Source organism: Ochotona princeps, chromosome 24 (genome assembly GCF_030435755.1).
Source record: "Ochotona princeps isolate mOchPri1 chromosome 24, mOchPri1.hap1, whole genome shotgun sequence".
NCBI classification, from domain to species: domain Eukaryota; kingdom Metazoa; phylum Chordata; class Mammalia; order Lagomorpha; family Ochotonidae; genus Ochotona; species Ochotona princeps.
In genome coordinates this window covers 28,409,417-28,426,929 of record NC_080855.1, presented here as the reverse complement: position 1 = coordinate 28,426,929, position 17,513 = coordinate 28,409,417, and the positions used below count along the sequence as shown (strand labels likewise).

General features: G+C 55.3%; 1 protein-coding gene across 1 annotated transcript in view; it reads right to left on the bottom strand.

Annotated features, from left to right (window-relative positions):
- GTF2IRD1 (GTF2I repeat domain containing 1) overlaps positions 1 to 17,513 on the bottom strand; it is a 79,891-nt gene that overhangs the window by 42,579 nt on the left and 19,799 nt on the right. Inside the window, exons 2-3 of the mRNA XM_058680548.1 lie at positions 4,339 to 4,467; positions 1,184 to 1,325 (exon numbers count right to left, since the gene is read on the bottom strand). Coding sequence (XP_058536531.1) covers positions 1,184 to 1,325; positions 4,339 to 4,461 — 265 coding nt within the window. The 5' untranslated portion in view covers positions 4,462 to 4,467. The remainder of the gene's footprint in view (positions 1 to 1,183; positions 1,326 to 4,338; positions 4,468 to 17,513) is intronic.

The following is a 17,513-nucleotide window of genomic DNA, read 5'->3' as shown; positions in this document are numbered from 1 at the left end:
GTGCATGTAAGGCAAGGATTTAGCCATTAGGCTATTGTGCCAGATCTGGCCATTGATTTTTAAGCAAACAAAGTATCACGTGTGGAATTCTCCACTTTGGGGCATGCTTCCAGTATTCAAGATACTTCTGACTCGGGAGCAGCTGGGAGTGGTTCCACCTGTGGCAGGTGGCAGCGCTGGCAGGTACAGAGCCCCCTGTCTCTCCTGACCTCGGGCAGATGTACAGATTTAGAGCCCTAGGCTGTGGGTGGACTTTCCTGCTGTCCCCACTCCCAGGATCCAGACCACAGGATCTTCACATGTAGGTGACGCTCATCTCCCACCGGGTGGCACTGGTGCACGACATGGGACGCAACCTCAGGGCAGGCGAGATGGGTGTTGGGTACCACAGGGACAAGGTAGGCAGGGCAGACGCTGGCCAGGGTTAAGACAGCACAGGTGGGGCCGGGGGCTGCAGATCCGCCCCTGGTCCACAGTCTCAATAACCACGGGCCCTGAGGACCCTCCCACATACCTTCCTGATGTGGAAGGGGGCAGCAGGAAGAGAACAGGTTTGAGACTCACAGCCTGCAGGTCTGCCTCATGTGTGTGGGCGTGGCCTTGGGGTTAGGGCGTGGCTATGGCCTTGGGGTGGCCGTGGCTATGGCCTTGGGGGCAGGGCTCAGTTTCTTATCCATCAACCTGGAGGCTGCTGGGAAAATCAGCAAGCACCAGCACAGGTGTGAGCACCTAGCCCTTTCTGTCTGAATGCACTTGGCTTTGGATGTGAGCCTGTCATTCTGTCCCCAGAGCCTCCGGGAGGGGCAGCTCCAAGACACCAGCACGTTCACCCTGGAATGATACTGTGTACAGCAGGTACTCTACCCAGCGAATCTCAGCTGAACAGGTGTGTTTGGTCTCAGTCTATGGGAACCTCCCACCAGTCTGCAGGATAAGGTGGACAGCAAGCCTAGATCTCAATGTACCTGTCTGTAAACGGGTACACAGAAGGGGCTGGCTCTATCCCAGGCTTGGGGTGGGATGGGGGAGGAGGGTCAGTCGGCCTGTGTGTATACTGCCCAGGGTGGAGGTGGCCGAGGAGCTGGTGCAGAATTGGAACCCCAGCTGTGGCTGCTCCCACTGCCCCTTGATGCCATGCTTGAGGGAGCCCCCTTGTGTCAAGGAGAGCCCCGGGGGTACTCACGGCAGAACCTGAGGAAGTCGGCCTGCAGCTCCTTCCGCGCACTGAGGAACAGCCGGCCCTTCTCGGTGCCCACCACGAAGGCGCTCTCATCATGCACAGCCACGCACGCCACCTCCGCGTTCAGCTTGGACAGCGCCGAGCACTGTGACGAGGGGGGAGGGGAGGGGTCAGGGAGGGGCACGAGCAGAGGTGCCCGCTCTCCAACACCTCCAGAGGTGGGGGTGTGGAGGGTGAGTCAGGTGCTCCTAGTTGCCAGGGACCCTCCCCCCTCACTTTCAGAATCCGCAGCAGGAATGAATGAATGAATGCACCCCAGAGATTGGCCACAGGGTGCTGGAGGAGGACAAACACCATGTGATCCTCCTCTCCTGTCCTGGCCCCTGTCCCAGTCCTGTCCAGAACTCTGGCCAGCAAGCCGGTTACGACGTGGTCGACCATTTAGCTGGGTCGGATGTGGTTGACCAATAAGCTGGTACTGAATGCGACTGACCAGCAAGCTGGTTCTGATGCGGTTGATCAGCAAGCCGGCTATGTTCCTGGCCTCCGAAATTGAGATCAGCAGCTGTACCACACAGCAGGGGTTCTTGCAACCCAGTCCCCAAAACTGCAGGCCACATCAGGAACCCCTGGCCTGTGACTTCTATGGCATGGGCTTTGCACCTGCTCAGTGCTGATTCTTCATTAGCATTTTATTTATCGCTTCTCATTTCATTTGAACTGCAGAGGAGATACTGCGCGCTGCCCAGTTCCATTCCAAAAACGAGTCACAGGCAGACTTTAGTTCACCTGGTGGCGGACTGTCCTGTGCCACCCCAAGGGGAAGAGGGGAGCAGCTGTGACAGGTCAGGGGCTTTTAAACTCACACTGGTGAGACAGCAACTAAGCCAGCACTGGTGCCATGTGACGAGGGGGAATTGTCAGGAATTCCTGTCCTCTCCAGGCAGAGCCCTCCTTCTCCCCCCCGGCCTTGTAAAAGATCCATGTTTTTGGCCTGGGCTGTCAGGGAAACTTTACAGCTGAGGACAAAGGGAAAGGTGGACCACCTGCCACCCAGCTGCCAGGCACCATTAGGAGAAACAATAAGATTTATAACTATGTCACTGTATCTCTGTCTAAATCTTCACCTAGCCACATCTGATGTGCTCTCTGATGGACCTGGCAACATTGCTTGGGGGCCAACTAGTCTAAGTATCCTGTACTTGAAACTATCCGATGGGCAAGTGTTTATACAGACTAAGAGCTACATCTTGCTTGGTGACAAGGAGCCGAGGCAAGCCAGCAGTCTCTGCTTCAGCGATTTAACTGCTGTGCCTGGTGACTGCCCCTACAACACTGGTTTTTTGTTTTCAACTGAGGCGTACTCTCTGCTGTGTGACCTAGGACAGGTTCCTCAACCTCTCTGGACCAGAGTCCAGCCTTTTGTTCGAGGGGCTCCGGCGAAGGGGCATGGGACCAGCAGGCCTGCCCTGCAGGGTTCTTCTATGCATCCACTTCCTGCTCTCTAAGGGGAAAGCAGAAACCCCTGCTGTTATGTTCTTTCCTTGCGCTAACACTGGGGAACATTCATCAAATGTGCAACGGGAGATGAGGTCATTTCCAAGGGCAGGAAATTACACAGAGCATGTGCTGCAGGGGTCCCTGCTTGGCGGCAAAGGCAGCCCGGGCGTGGGTGTGGGCGTGGGCTCTTGCCTCCCTGCACGGGGCATGGCGCGTCCCACAGGCACATAGGAGACAGGGCCTGAGATGGAGGCGGGGCAATGAATACATGACACTGCAGTCCCCTCTTCCCCCACAGAGCACCCCAAAAGCCTGGCCTCAGGGCCTGGTGTGATGGCTCAATTGGCTAATCCCCCCCACCTGCTCCCCTCCCTGGCAAGCGCCAGGATTCCACATGGGCGCCAGTTCATGTCCCGGCTGTTCTACTTCCCATCCAGCTCCTTGCCTGTGGCCTGGGAAAGCACTTGAGAATGGTCCAAAGACTTGGGACCCTGCACCCACATGGGAGACCCAGAAGAAGCTCCTGGCTCCTGGCTTTGGATCGCTTCCGAGCTGTTTGTGGCCACTTGCAGAGTGAACTAGCTGATGGAAGATCTTTGTCTCTCCTCTCTGTAAATCTGTTTTCCCAATACAAATAAATAAATCTTTTTAAAAAAACAACTTATGACTATTTTTTTCTCGTAGTTAATTAGCTAGTTCATGCCCCCAAATGCCCAGGGGTCAGCACACCATTCAGGTTTCCCATGTGAGTGGTGGAGATCCAAGCATTTGACCTACAACCTGCTGTCTTCCCTGGAGACGGCAGCAGTGCCGGAACTTGAACCCCAACTCTTGGATATGGTCTGCAGAGCTCCTGACAGCATACTAGCTGCTGTGCCCAACACCTGTCCCTGCATGGGGCACTTGGCCATGACCGCCTCTGCCCACCGAGCACCAGGGTCAAGGATCCTGCAACTGAACCAACTTGCTGCCCCTCCATTTTCCTTCTCACAGCCCGAATTGGTCTACTTCTACCTTGAACAGCCAACAAGGCTGTGGGACTTGGGACAGAGGGGTCACGACCAGAGCCAGCAGGTGCCAAGGCCACTGCCCACAGCAGAAACAACTTAGAAGGAGGTCTTTGTTGCCAGCCCCCACTCAGGAAAATACAGACACTACTGCTGGGAGCCCATTAGCTGATGCTGTGTGACTTTTGGCCAACGTACTACCTTCCACTTCCCTACCCTAACCAGCAAGCGCGCAGCTAAGCGGTAACAAGCAGATGCTCTCAAGCCCAATGAGACGTGATTATTTTCCTCCCTTGGGATAAACTGCTTCAGATGCCACAGTAGGCAACAGGGTCAGGGCCATGGCAGTGGAGGCCCAGTTCTCTCCCCAAGCCCCAAGATGGGGTGACAAGTCTCCCCTTTCACTCCAGGGATAGAAGCTTGCTCAGAATCACTGCCTTGAGTCACCTGCTGGCAGGGAGGCTGCAGCCCAGGCCAGGGGCGGCAAAGGAACAAAGAGCGGACTGGGTGAGTGCTGGCAGCCAGGGGTAGGTGGTGACCCTAGGCATCGCATGGTTGGGGTGGGGCTCAGATCAGAGAAACGGGTGGAGGCCAGCAGGGGGGCCCTTCCTCCCCCTCTCTCCCCTCTCCCGGTAAGTGCGGGGGACTCACCATGGAGTCTAAGGCGGACACCAGGCTCGTGATGATCTCGTCCTTGCGGGCGAAGGCGGCGTTCCAGCGGTCGGGCCCGCAGCCGTTGGTGGGGATGTCACAGCGCTTGCCCAGCAAGGCCATGGTCACCTGGAGGGATGCAGCAGGCAGTATCGGTGGGCATGAGGGTCCAGGACAGGGTACATAAACCCTCAGGGCCACTTCTCTGCTCAAGTGGGATCTTCCCAGGCCTGGAGACCACATGGGCACACAAGGCACGCCCTCCCACCCACATCTGTACCTCCAAATCTGAGAACTCAGGTACCATGCTCAGTCTTCCCTTGTATGGGGCTTGGGTCACCACCGTTCCTGTCCAGACACCCTCCATGGTGCCCTACTGCCTGCCCTCTTCTCTTTTACTCCCTACTCCAGGACCTGGAAGCCTCACTGTCCACCTGGACGGGCCAATGTCCTTCACACCTGCCCAGCCACTGCAGGCTCAGTCCCCTGCCTCAATGCCCCTCCCAGCTCTGCAGGCATTATCTCCTGACAGTGTTCATGGCTTCTGCTCTCAGCCCCACTTCCGGTGTCAGGTGCCTCTGCTGGTCTCCCTCCCATCTGCCTCTGAGTTCCCCCTATTGCACACTAGCTCGGTATCAAGTCCCATCTGCATCCCTACACCAGCCAGGCCACTGCCCTGGGGCCCCTGAGCTTTTGTCTGCTTCCTGGCTGTCCACTTTGGACTTTGCCCTACTGCCGGGAGGCCCCTATTGCTGCCTCTGCACCGCCCAGCAGGGTAAACCCCTACCCCAGATACAAAGACTGGCTCTCTTAGAAGCCTCCCGCATCTACCTCACCCCTTCCTGAGCCAGGTCACAGGTCCAGGGGCCACCCCCTGAGCTACCCCAGTGCCAGCGCCTGCCCTCCTGGGAGTGAAGGAGAGGCAGGGACCCTCTGTTTGCCTGTCTGGGAAGCATACAGGAAAAGCGGATAGCAGGTACCTGCTGATCCCGCCCTCTGTCTGCGCCTGCAGAACGGGGTGTGGCTGAGACACACCAGTCAGCAGCTCCTGGGGACCCAGAAACTTCAGCTCTGCCAGGGCAGGGACCCTGTGAGCTGGCTTCTGCAACTCCACCAGTGTCTACAAGCCAAAGTCCTCAGTTTACAGACCATAGGCCACAGTCCTTGCCCAAAGACGGAGGAGGCTTCTTGGGGGATGTGCAACAGGTGCAGCCACAGGGAGCCGAGGTCTGCATCCCAACATTCATCAGCCCAGCGTGTGATGGGACCAAAGTCTGAAAATCCGCGATGTGAAGGGATGCGGAGGCCAGAGATGGCACATGCGTGAATCCAAGAGGCAGCCAGGGGCCAGGCAAGCACAGAGATATTTGCCTGCCAGGAGTTCCCCTAAGGGCGGTTCCCCTTTCCCTCCATGCCAGCCAGCCAGCCACCCACCCACCCACCACTGGCCACTCATTCCCAGAAAGGCCTCGGGACCACCAGACTCCTGGCCACAGAGGCTCAAATCGAATCAAAATCAAGTGGGAGGCGGCAGACGGCGCTCGAGCCCTGGCCTCCCAGCCGCCCTCACACCACAGCCAGCTCCTTCCGGGAAAGAGTTTAATCCATTTAGGAAGGAACCAGGGACCAAGGGAGGGAGAGGCAAATGGGTGGGGATGAGGGGGTACAGGGAGGGGAGAGAGAGGGAAGGTGGGGAGGCTGCTGGTTGTCGCCAGTGCCTCTCCACTGGGCAGGCAGGCAGCCAGGAGATCTGTGACTGTCACAGCAGGTAAATCTCACCTAGCCACCTGGCTTTTACAAGCCAGGACTCAGGAACACAGAAACCCAATGTGGGACAGAGAAACATGAGGGCAGGTGGCTGGGGGCCTACTACAGCAGGGGCCCCTAGGTGAGCAGGGAACAGAGGCCAGGGCAAAGGGGGCGCTGCGGGCAACCTGGGGAGAAGTGTGCAGGGTGGTCTGCTTTCAAGTCATGACCATATGAGGTCAGGACACTCTTGGTGCTAAGAGACACCCAGCCACAGCCTGGCTCCTGGGTGGACAAGGCCTGTGGGGGTTGTGACAACAGCAGGGAGGCCATGACGCCCCCTTCCCTATATCGTGGGCGGGGGCCTCGCGCTTCTTGATTCTGACCCTGGAGGGCTCGGGCAGGTTCCTTCTCATTGTGTCTCCCTGGAGTGTCCAAATATCAGGGGACTCTAATGGCCACCTGTATCCCCTCAGCATAGCACAGTCACGTACCACAGGCTCCTGGCATGGCTTTAAAACCCAAGGTGGCAACCTTGACCTTTCTCCCTCATTTCCTAACACAAGTCAGCTTCCAAAGGCATCCAAAGCCTTCCAACATCTGGCCACCTTGAGGGCACCCACTTCCTCCATGAGTGGTTTCCCTGATGGTACACAGACAGCCAAGCAGAGGCCTCCGTTGATGGTGGGCCCCGTGTACCCTCTGCTCTCTGCCCTGCATCCTCCTGGCACATCTCCTCCCGGCAGCCCCACAGACCACCAAGAGGCCCATCTCCCTCTCCTTTATGGACCCGAGTCAGCCAGCTGGGGGTGCATATGCTGAGACACTCCTAAGCTACCTGCCTGGCGCTTGGGAGAAAAAAAAAGAACACATGGAAGGTTGCAAGCCAGAGTGGTTGGCCCAGGGGACTGGAGGTGATGACAAAGGAAGCAGGTGCAGGCCAGATGCAGCTGACCGTTAGCTAAAGTCTCCACCTTGCATGTTCCAGGATCCCATCCAGCTCCCTGCTTGTGGCCTGGGAAAGTAGTAGAGGGTGGCCCAAAGCCTTGGAACCCTGCACCCACGTGGGAGATCTGGAAGAAGCTCCTGGCTTCAGATCGGTTCAGCTCCAGGCCACTGTAGACAGTTGGTGACTGAATCAGCAGATGGAAGATCTTTCTCTCTTTCTTTCTGTCAATCTGACTTTCCAATAAAAATAAATAAATCAATTTTTTTAAGCAAGTGCCAGCTTCTAGCTGCTCTGCACAGCTGGACCAGGCAGGTGCCCAGGACACACCCCCAACTTGCAACATCAGCACCACAAGGATGCTGGACAGCAGTCAGGTGGGTGTGGTAAGCCCCCAGGTGCAGCAGCTACTGGCCTTGCCACAGTATCACTCTTTTAGACCAGAGGTGGGGACCTGCAAGGTCCCCAGGCAGCATACAGTGGGGACATGGTCGGTCTGTGTGCCGACATGCAATGGCCACAGACTGTATTTCCCACACTGACTGAGATGCAGGCTGGTGAGACGCAGAGCCGGCCTCCAGTGGCACCTGCCTGCGTTTGTTTATTTCATTGTCTTGGTTTGCAAGGCCAATCGATAAGGTAGAAAAGCACCTCTACCTGCTGGTTCATTCCTCAATGACAGGAAGAGCCAGCGCTGGGCCAGGGCCAAAGCCAGGAGCCAAGAACTCCATCTAGATGTCCCACCTGGATGACAGGAGCCCCAGGACTGGAGCCATCACCTGATGATTCCCAGAGTGTGTGCCAGCAGGAAGCTAGTACTGGAAGCGGAGCCGGGACTCGAACCCAGGCACTCCAAGAGGGGATGCAGGTGTCTCCAGCAGAGCTTTAAGCACCGACCTCCCTGGGTCAGCTTGCCTAGTTAGTTCCCCCACGACGCAGGGACCAACATGAACCCAAGTTTACAACCTCTCTCAGCAGCCGCAAGGGTGCACAGATGCTCACAAGCAAGACAAAGGTCCACCTAGCTGTTGCGGGAGGGACACAGGTGGAGCAAAGAAGCTTCAATAGTGACATCTCTGAGGTCAGGCATGGGCCTGTCTTAGGAGCCAGGAAAGGCAGAGCAGGGGCAGGTGGAGCAGGAGATTGGGAGATTGCTGGCTTTCCCAGCTATAGCACCTGCTCTGTCACCCAGCATCCCAATCGGCCAGCCTAGGCAGGAAGGTGGGCTGGTGGGAATAGCAGTGGCCTATACCCCACTGGATCTAGGCGGGTCCACCCAGGGTGTAGGCACTTCCAGATAAACTCCAGCCGGCCCGGGGGCATCCAGGCCAGGCCAGGCCTTGCCAGACTCCAGCTCCCTGCTAACATGCACTCTTTCACAGACACTTGGGAACCCTGCACCACACTCATTCCTTGTGTTCTGATCAAGATTTGCAACTGCAAATTGATACTGCGATGATGTGGCTGGTACGGTGGATGGTGGGTTAAGCTGCTGCCGGTACCATCTACATCCCACATTGGAGTGCACTGGGTTTGAGTCCCGGCTGCTTTGCTTCCAATTCTGTTTCCTGTGAATGACCACACCCTGGGAGACAGCAGGTGCTGACTGGAGTACCTGGCCCTCTGCCACCCCAATAGGTGACCAGGATGGATTCGGCCAGGATGTTACAAACATTTAGGGAGTGAACTGGCAGATGGAAGATGCTCTGTGTTGCAGACAAGGTTGAATTCCAGGATCAGCCAGTGTGAACCCTGGGCCCAAGGGCCTGGGTGGCATTAGGACAGCAGCAAAGTGCCATGGACCTAGAGCCACCCCTCCCCATCACACACATCCCGGGCCATTTTCTGGGAACTTGGATTTCTGGCATTCCTCTGGCTAATAGATCTTTTCTAGGGAACCGGCTTCAAACTTCACGCCAATGCTTTGATACCTCCCCCCATCATCATCTTATATCAGCACTAGTTCAAGTCCCGGCTGCTCTGCTTCAGGTCCAGCTCCCTGTTGATGTGCCTGGGAAAGTTGAGGAGGCTGACCCAAATCCCTGGCATTCTGCATTCACATGGCAGACCAGGAAGAAGTTCCTAGTTCCTGATCAGCTCGATTGTAGCTGTAGTCATTTGGGGAATGAACCAGCAGATGGAAGATCTCTCTACCTCTCCTCTCTCTGTAAAATCTGAACATTTTTATTTTCAAATAAAAATAAATAATTCTTAAAAAAAAGTGGCCGTGGCATTGACCTTGTTGTTGAACCTGTCTGTGTCAGAAGGCAGGCCCTGTAGATGCTGCTATGCCAGGGGTGGCAGGTGGTAGGGAGGCGGGCACAGCTTGGATCTATACAGTGAAGGGAGGTAGGGAGACCACACACACGTGCACAAGGATCCCCTCTATGTAGAACACAAGTGGGCAGAAAAAAGAGGGGGATTGGTTAGGGTCCCCCACTTTGTCCTGGTTGGCATACACAGGAAGCTTCCAACCCAACAAGTTCACAGAAAATGTTGTTTTGGGTATATAAGAAAGCCTGCATGGGGCCAGCGCCATGGCTCAACGGATTAATCCTCCATCTTTGAGTGCCAGCAGCTCATACTGGTGACAGTTCGTGTCCTGGCTGTTCCACTTCCCATCCAACTCCCTGCTTGGGGCCTGGGAAAGCAGAGGAGGATGGAACAAGTCTTTAGGACCCGGCACTTGCATGGGAGACACGGAAGAAGCTCCTGGCTTTGGATTGGTTCAGCTCTGGCCATTGTGGCCATTTGGGGAGTGAACTAGCTAATGGAAGATCTTTCTGTCTCTCCTCTTGTAAACCTACCTTTAAAAACAACAAAACAGGGCCCGGCGGCGTGGCCTAGCGGCTAAAGTCCTCGCCTTGAAAGCCCCGGGATCCCATATGGGCGCCGGTTCTAATCCCGGTAGCTCCACTTCCCATCCAGCTCCCTGCTTGTGGCCTGGGAAAGCAGTCGAGGACGGCCCAAAGCTTTGGGACCCTGCACCTGCGTGGGAGACCTGGAAGAGGTTGCAGGTTCCCGGCTTTGGATCGGCGCGCACCGGTCCGTTGCGGCTCACTTGGGGAGCGAATCATTGGACGGAAGATCTTCCTCTCTGTCTCTCCTCCTCTGTGTATTTCTGACTGTAATAAAATGAATAAATATTAAAAAAAAAAAAAAAAAAACAACAAAACAGGGCCCGGCGGCATGGCCTAGCGGCTGAGGTCCTCGCCTTGAACGCCCCAGGATCCCATATGGGCGCCGGTTCTAATCCCGGCGGCTCCACTTCCCATCCAGCTCCCTGCTTGTGGCCTGGGAAAGCAGTCGAGGACGGCCCAATGCATTGGGACCCTGCACCTGCGTGGGAGACCTGGAAGAGGTTCCTGGTTCCCGGCTTCGGATCGGCATGCACCGGCCGTTGCGGCTCACTTGGGGAGTGAAACATCGGACGGAAGATCTCCCTCTCTGTCTCTCCTCTCTGTATATCTGACTTTCCAATAATAATAAATAAAATCTTTAAAAAAAAAATAAAAACAACAAAACAACAACAACAAAACCTGCACGGTGTGTTCACAGCATGGGTTCGAGTGCATTGCAGAGGAAGCCACCTGCAAGCAGGTTTGGTTCACTCTGACTTTGGGACTCAACTGGGTGGTGTCTGAATGAGACCATTAGTTAGACATTCGTATGTGAGTCTGTGGGGGCTGTGTGTGGAGGAGAGGGGAGCCAGTGGGGAGGAAGGAGGTGGTGATCCTGAGCGCCTGACAGTCTGTTGCAGCTTTCCTGGCAAGAGGACACAGGCAGGGAGGAGGCTGAGTGAAGATGGAGACAAGTTGGGGGACTGGCCACGCCCAGATGCTGGTCTCAGAGGCTGCGGGGACGTGGCTGCCAGCCAAGGCATGCACAGACGGCAAGCAGAGCCACCCCCAGGGCCCGGCACGGAAATGGAGCCATTAACGCTTTCACTGTGGCCCCGTGGAGATGTGGTGACATGGTGATGACAGTGGGATGACTCTGGGACGGAGAGGGAAGAATGTTCTGGCTCTTCTCCCCTCCCCACTGTAAAAGATATGTTTATTTGTTTGAATGGTAGAAGAGACAGAGAGATCTTGCATCCGCTGGTTCACTCTCCAAAAGCCTGCAAAAGTCGAGTGCAGGGCCAGGCCGAAGCCAGGAGCCAGGAACTTCCTCCACGTAGGTGCAGGGGCCCTAGCTTGTGGACCATCCTCCACTGCTTTACCAGGCTCACTAGCAGGGGGCTAGATTGGAACCAGAGTAGTCGGGACTTTGAAACTGACACGCCAACAATGGGATAACTCCCAAGCAGTGGTTTAACCTGTCCCACCATACCAGCTACCACTTATCCTATGTTTGAAGGCATCACTCGCGTGGCCTTAGCACACCTGCTGTAGGAAACAAATACAGATCCCTTCACTGCTTAAATCCATCCCGCCACCCCACCCCCCCGCCAGACAGGGCCTTCCAAAATCTTTCAGAAACGCATTATATAGAAAAAAATGAAAAAATCAACTATGCATGGATTGAAAAATTCCTGCATGTCAATAAACTCAATCTTTTCATTTTATTTTTCTATAAATTTTTTGAAGTCCTTTGGGACCGGTCCGCACCCCCCGCCAACATTTTGAGCATATAGACCCCTCCTCCCAATTTGGTCTCCCTGCCCAGTTTAGAATAACACCCAGGTGAGGGGTTTGCAGTAAAAAGTTCTCTTCTTGGAATCACTCTTATTGGAAACCCCAACAATAGCCCCTACAAAGAACTGGAATCTTCCAGGTGCAGGGAAATCACCCCTGCTGGTGACTCTGGCTGCCCCGCGGACCAGCTGGAGGCGACAGAGACACAGCCCCACAGAGCAAGCAAAAGGCAGAGGCAGGCACACACACCACCCAAACACGCCCCCGCACCATCCGCAGCCATATGCTTGTGTTGCTGGAGAAAGCAGCTTGAGAGCTCAAACAAGGAACGGCTCCCCTCCTGGGGAGGGGGCCCGTCTCTCCTCCCGGACACCTTCCTGCAGGATCCCCCATCTCCTGCCCCAGTACAGGGTGTGGGACTGACCAGGGCCCAGCTGTCCCCTCAACGCTGCTCAGGCCGGGGTTCCTAGCTGCCAGTTAGAGGGGATTCTGATCCAACGCTGAACCCTAGTTGTGGCTCTTGCCCCAGAGTCTGCTACGGCACCTTCCCCATCCCTCCCCTCTGTGTTGCTGTCCTCCCAACAGGTGTCCTGGCCCCTCCCCTCTGTGTTGCTGTCCTCCCAACAGGTGTCCTGGCACCTGACGACAGATGCATGGGGGCAGCCGGTTCTCCCAAACCTTGGAGCAAATCCTGGTGCTCTCTCTGAGGTTTAGGGCAAGGTTCCAACTGTACCCTTTGCTGGGACCGCCCTTGAATAGCACGGGCCCCAGCCCTGGCTGCCGCGATGTGAGGGAGGCAGGGCGACACCAGCCATGCTACTGGGCCTGGGAGCAACCTAGTTATGACCATGGGAAGAGCCAGGGAACAGAAGGCCCCAGCGCCCCGTGAGGTCCTCTGAGCGGTGACTCAAGTCACCCTTACCCGTGGACCCATCAGCTATCGGAGGTCATGACCCTCACGTCCTCTTCTTGTCTCACCTACTTCATTTTCTTCTCATTCACTTCTGATGCAAGGTGGACGTAAGGCAACAGCAGCCCTCCAGTGGACATGGAGAAGCTGTGGCCACGGGCATCCCTTCAAGAGAGGGAGAGAAAGTCCTGCCTTCCAGGGAGTGAGTTTAATGAGCAAGTTAAGGAATCTCCCTCCACCTCGCTTCCTCCCATCTGTAAAATGGCCAATGGTACCCATCTCACTGCACTGCCAGCTTCAAGGGCAAGTCTCAGCCAAATGGGAATCTACTAGGATTTCTGATAGCTTTCAGCTGCGCCTGGATCCACTTCAGTGAATGAAAATCTACTCACTGAAGCACTGTCTAAATAAAGTAACTACCTATGATCGCTGGACATGTCATCCTTTCAGCAAGGCTTCTGTTTTGGAAATCTACTTCTGTGTCAATGTGGCATGCAGACCAACAGAGAGAGAGCGAAATCTCCCATCTATTCATTCACACCCCAAATGCCTGCCACAGCAAAGGCTATGCCGGGCTAAAGTGGGAGCCTGGAACTCCATCCGGGTCTCCCACTTGGGGTGTTGGGACCCTAGACTTGGCCCAACTTCCACTGCTTTCCCGGTGCATCAGCAGGGAGCTAGATGGGAAGTGGAATGGCTGGGACTGACATGGGATGCTGGCATTGCAGGTGGTAGCTTACCCTACTGTGGCCCAATGCCAATCCCCTTGACATTTATTTTTCTAGGAATATGCATTTCTTATGATGACACTGAGATCACGGTCATGCATGGTTATAGAGCATTGGCTACAATGAACACAATACAAACAAGATACACTGCAGAGGAGCTCACATTACAATTTACATTTAAGAGGTCAGTTATGTGCAAAGATAACCAGAGATCTCTACAACATGTGGAATGCGCCAAGTGGCTGCAATGGCCAGAGCTGAGCCGATCTGAAGCCAGGAGCTTCTTCTGGGTCTGCCACACTTGGGTGCAGGGTCCCAAGGCTTTGGGCCGTCCTCTATTACTTTTCCAGGCTACAAACAGGGAGCTGGAAGGGAAGTGGAGCATCTGGGACATGAACCAGTGTCCATATGGGATCCTGGAGGATTTAGCTACTGAGTCATTGTATTCAGTGGCTATCATAAGCTTTTTGATCACTCATTTGTATGGCTTTCAAACTGCGTCTGCAAATCAATAATTTATTTATTTAGTTATTATTTATGTGGCAGTCAGTGAAGATGGAGTGCTCCTACCCACTGGTTCACTCCTCAAATGCCCTTAGCATCCAGGACTGGGCCAAGATAAAATCAGAACCCAGCCCCAGGTGCCCCCATCACCCCTGTGGGAGACATGGATGGAGTTCCAGGCTCCTGACATTAGACTGGGGGAGCCCTTACTGTAGCCCAGAGAAGGGAATATTCTCTCTGTGTCTCTGTCTCTGCCTTTTAAAGAAAGTAACAAGAATAGCAGCAATGGGCCTAGCATGATGGCCCAATTGGCTAATCCTCCCCTTGCAAGCACCAGGATCCCATATGGGCACCAGTTTGTGTCTCGGCCACTCCACTTCCCATCCAGCTCCCAGCTTGTAGCCTGGGAAAATAGTAGAGGATGACCCAAAGCTTTGGGACCCTGCACCCATGTGGGAGACCCAGAAAAAGCTCCTGGCTTTGGATTGGTTCAGCTGCAGCAGTTGTAGCCACTTGGGCAGTAAACCAGCAGGTGGAAGATCTTTCTTTCCTTCTCTCTGTAAAGCTATCTTTCCAATAAAAATAAATAAATCTTAGGGGAAAAAAAAGCAGCCCCCATTATTGGTGCTGTGCCAGTAGGGCTATGGTAGCCAGGTGTGGCCCTATCACCCAACCCCACAAGCCCTAATTCCAGAATTCCAACCCTGAATTCCATTCACATCACACTGAGAGAAGTTTCCAGGACATCAATTGAGATTCAACACAAGCAGCACTTCCTGATGGGAAGGACAATCCTAAACCTGAAGTACACGCTGCCTCATGTACCCTGGCTTCCCATCCCGGGGCTTGGCCAGCAGAGGCTGGACCCTCAGCAAGGGTCAAGGCAGCTGTTGGGGCAGGCCCCACCTGCCAAGATCTTGCCATGGAAGAATCCAGCCTAGGGACAGATGGCAGAGGGCAGAGGTCATGAGCAGCTCCACTGCCAAGCACCACAGACAAGTGTGTGCTCAGTATGTCGGTGCTCAGAGCCATGAGCCATGTGGGTCCCAATGCCCGAGAGGCTGCTGGGAAACTGAGTTCTAGAGGTGACGCTGGTATCTCGGCTGTCTGCCTTGCCTCCCTCCAGGTGACAGCACCTGGAGGTTACCCCTCTAGCATATGCTTTTCTCCTCACTAGAGAGGGTCTCCCTGGCACATACCCTGTGTGTTTGCAAAGTGCTGGTGACTCAGCCTGGGGCCTTGTCTTTGCGCCTGGCCTCCCCGCAGGAATTGCAGAAGATGCAGCAGTGTGGTAGAATCACGCCAAGGTGATAAAAAGAATCCAGGCCCAGAAGGTCATGCTTGTAGAGTCCAATACCAGGTCAAAGCTGCTGGATGGATGCCAGAAGGCAGGAGGACAGTGAGTCTTGCCAGGTGGGGGCAGAGGTAATCGTGGGATGGGGCCATGGGATGGAGCCCTGGGGGGTTGGTGCTGAGATGTGCTCAGCAGGTAAAACCATCGCCTACAATGCCATCATCCCCTATGAGCATCGCCAGTTCGAGACCCAGCTGCTCCACTTCGATCTGGCTCCCTGCCAATGCACCTGGGAAAGCAGCAGAGGATGGCCCAAGTACTTGGGGCCCTGCGCACATGGCAGACCCAGAGGAAGTCCCCTGTTTCAGGACTTGGTCTAGCCTTGACCACTGCAGTCATTTAGGGAAGTAAAGCGACAGATGGAAGATCTTTCTCTCTCTCCTTTTCTGTAATTGTGTCTTCAAATAAATAAATCTTCAACCAAGTACAGATTCTGCTGTTTGCAATAAATACCTTTTTGTCCTTCAACAAAAGTCTGCAAAAGTTGCCAGGTATTGGGGACACCCAGCAAGACCACAGCATCCCCCTCTATTCTTGAACTACAAGTATGGAGCACCCTGTCCCACCTGGAGACACCCAAGCCCATTCTGCCATCCAGGGTTCAGCCTCTCCTGACCCAACTAGCCCATGGCCGGAGGGGGTCTTACCTTAGGCCCATACCGTCGTCTCAGTGCCCCCCACCCTACCATGTTTCAACAGGGTAACATTTGGCCTCGCTCCCACCTTTTAACCCGGGATGTGTAATCCCACTCACGGACCATGAGAAACGCATGCAATATGTGAAGATGTTTTACATAAGCAGCACACACACACACACACACACACACACACACACACGGAAAGAGGAGAGGAGGCCACGCCCCAATGGAAGGGCGGCCCCAGTGTTACACAGGTGCACACGCTCGGGTGCACATTGTGTTCGGGGAGGGGGGAGACCTGGGGATGTGAACTGCACAGCCTTGACCTTTCTGAACAGTTATAAGCCAGCCCAGGAGGTTGTACTTCTAAGCTTCGAAAGGACTCACAGAAGCCACATTCTTTAAAAAACAACAACAAAACCCCTACTAATTTCCTCAGCAGCTTCCCTGGCTCCCCAGGACTGGGGCCATGAGCAGGGAAGCGATCCCCTTTATTTCCAGAAGGCCTAGAAAGTGCCCTCTGCCCTCCCTCCAGGCTTCTGGAAGACACAGGTGCAAGAAGGTTCCGGAAAGTGGTTGTCTCCTGGTGGACGAGGTTGGCTTCCTTGCCGACAACTCAGACCAGCCATATCTCCTCAAAGTCAGGCTCCTACCAGCCAGCAGGCTGCACCCGCGCCTGCCTCCTGCCTCTACTCCCACCACCCAATATGGGAGAGGCTGGGCTGGTGGGCACACGTCTTCCTGGGTCAGATTTCCATCCTGTTATTTAAAGCCTGGCTCCTGTCTCCAGGCAGGCAGGAGCAGGGGCAGCAGTAGCGGCGGCTGCCTGCGTGACCAGGGTGAGAATTCCCAATCCTGGCCAGACCCGAGTGCCTTTGGCAACTGGCAGAGTGGCCTTGGAGATTAATCTCCAAGCTGCCAGCTGCCAGAGCCCCAGGGGTGCAGCCATGGCTCCCTGTGGTGGCGGGGGTGGGGTGGGATAGAGGCTTGGCCAGGCGGATGAGACCTGGCCCTCTCCCAGACACGCATGCCCATGGCCATACATGCATGGGGGAATGGTCATGCGTGTGGAGATGCGGCTAACACTGTCACTCTCCATCCCGCATTCCACTGCAGAGACACGCCTGTGACTGGCTCCCAAGCTGCCAGGGGATGGGACAAGCAGAACAATAACAAAAAATCTGAATAATAACAACAAAAAAAATCAAATTAAAATGCACGTAAGCCAAGTGGTCCACAAGGATGCAAACATGTGACACTAAAGCAGACATGTTTTCCTTGAGGGCTCCCAGGAGGAGGTGACTTCGGAGCTAGGTGGAACATCCCAGGGACCCCACGCCCAGGTACTGCCCATCAGGCCCACAGTAACCACCTCCCCTGGACACGAATGCTGAGCCAGGAGTGAGATGGACGCTGGATGGGGTGCCAGCTGCCCAGGCAGCCCTGGCTGCCAGCCAGGCCTGAGCAAGGCAGCAAACAGTCTCAGGGGCTGGAGGCTGTGGGAGTGGGAGGGATGGGAAGCGCTCCAGGCCTACGTGGCTGCAGTGACCAAGGCAGGGCAGGAAGTGGTGGGTGAGGAGACGGGCACGGCGCAGGCAGCGGGCCAGGGGCCGGGTGGTGCTCTGTGACCCACTGGGAGGGGATCCCAAGAGGAGGCGCCTATGGCCAAGTCTAGTTTTCCAGAACTCCGGGATCCAGTGGGTGCAGGCTGG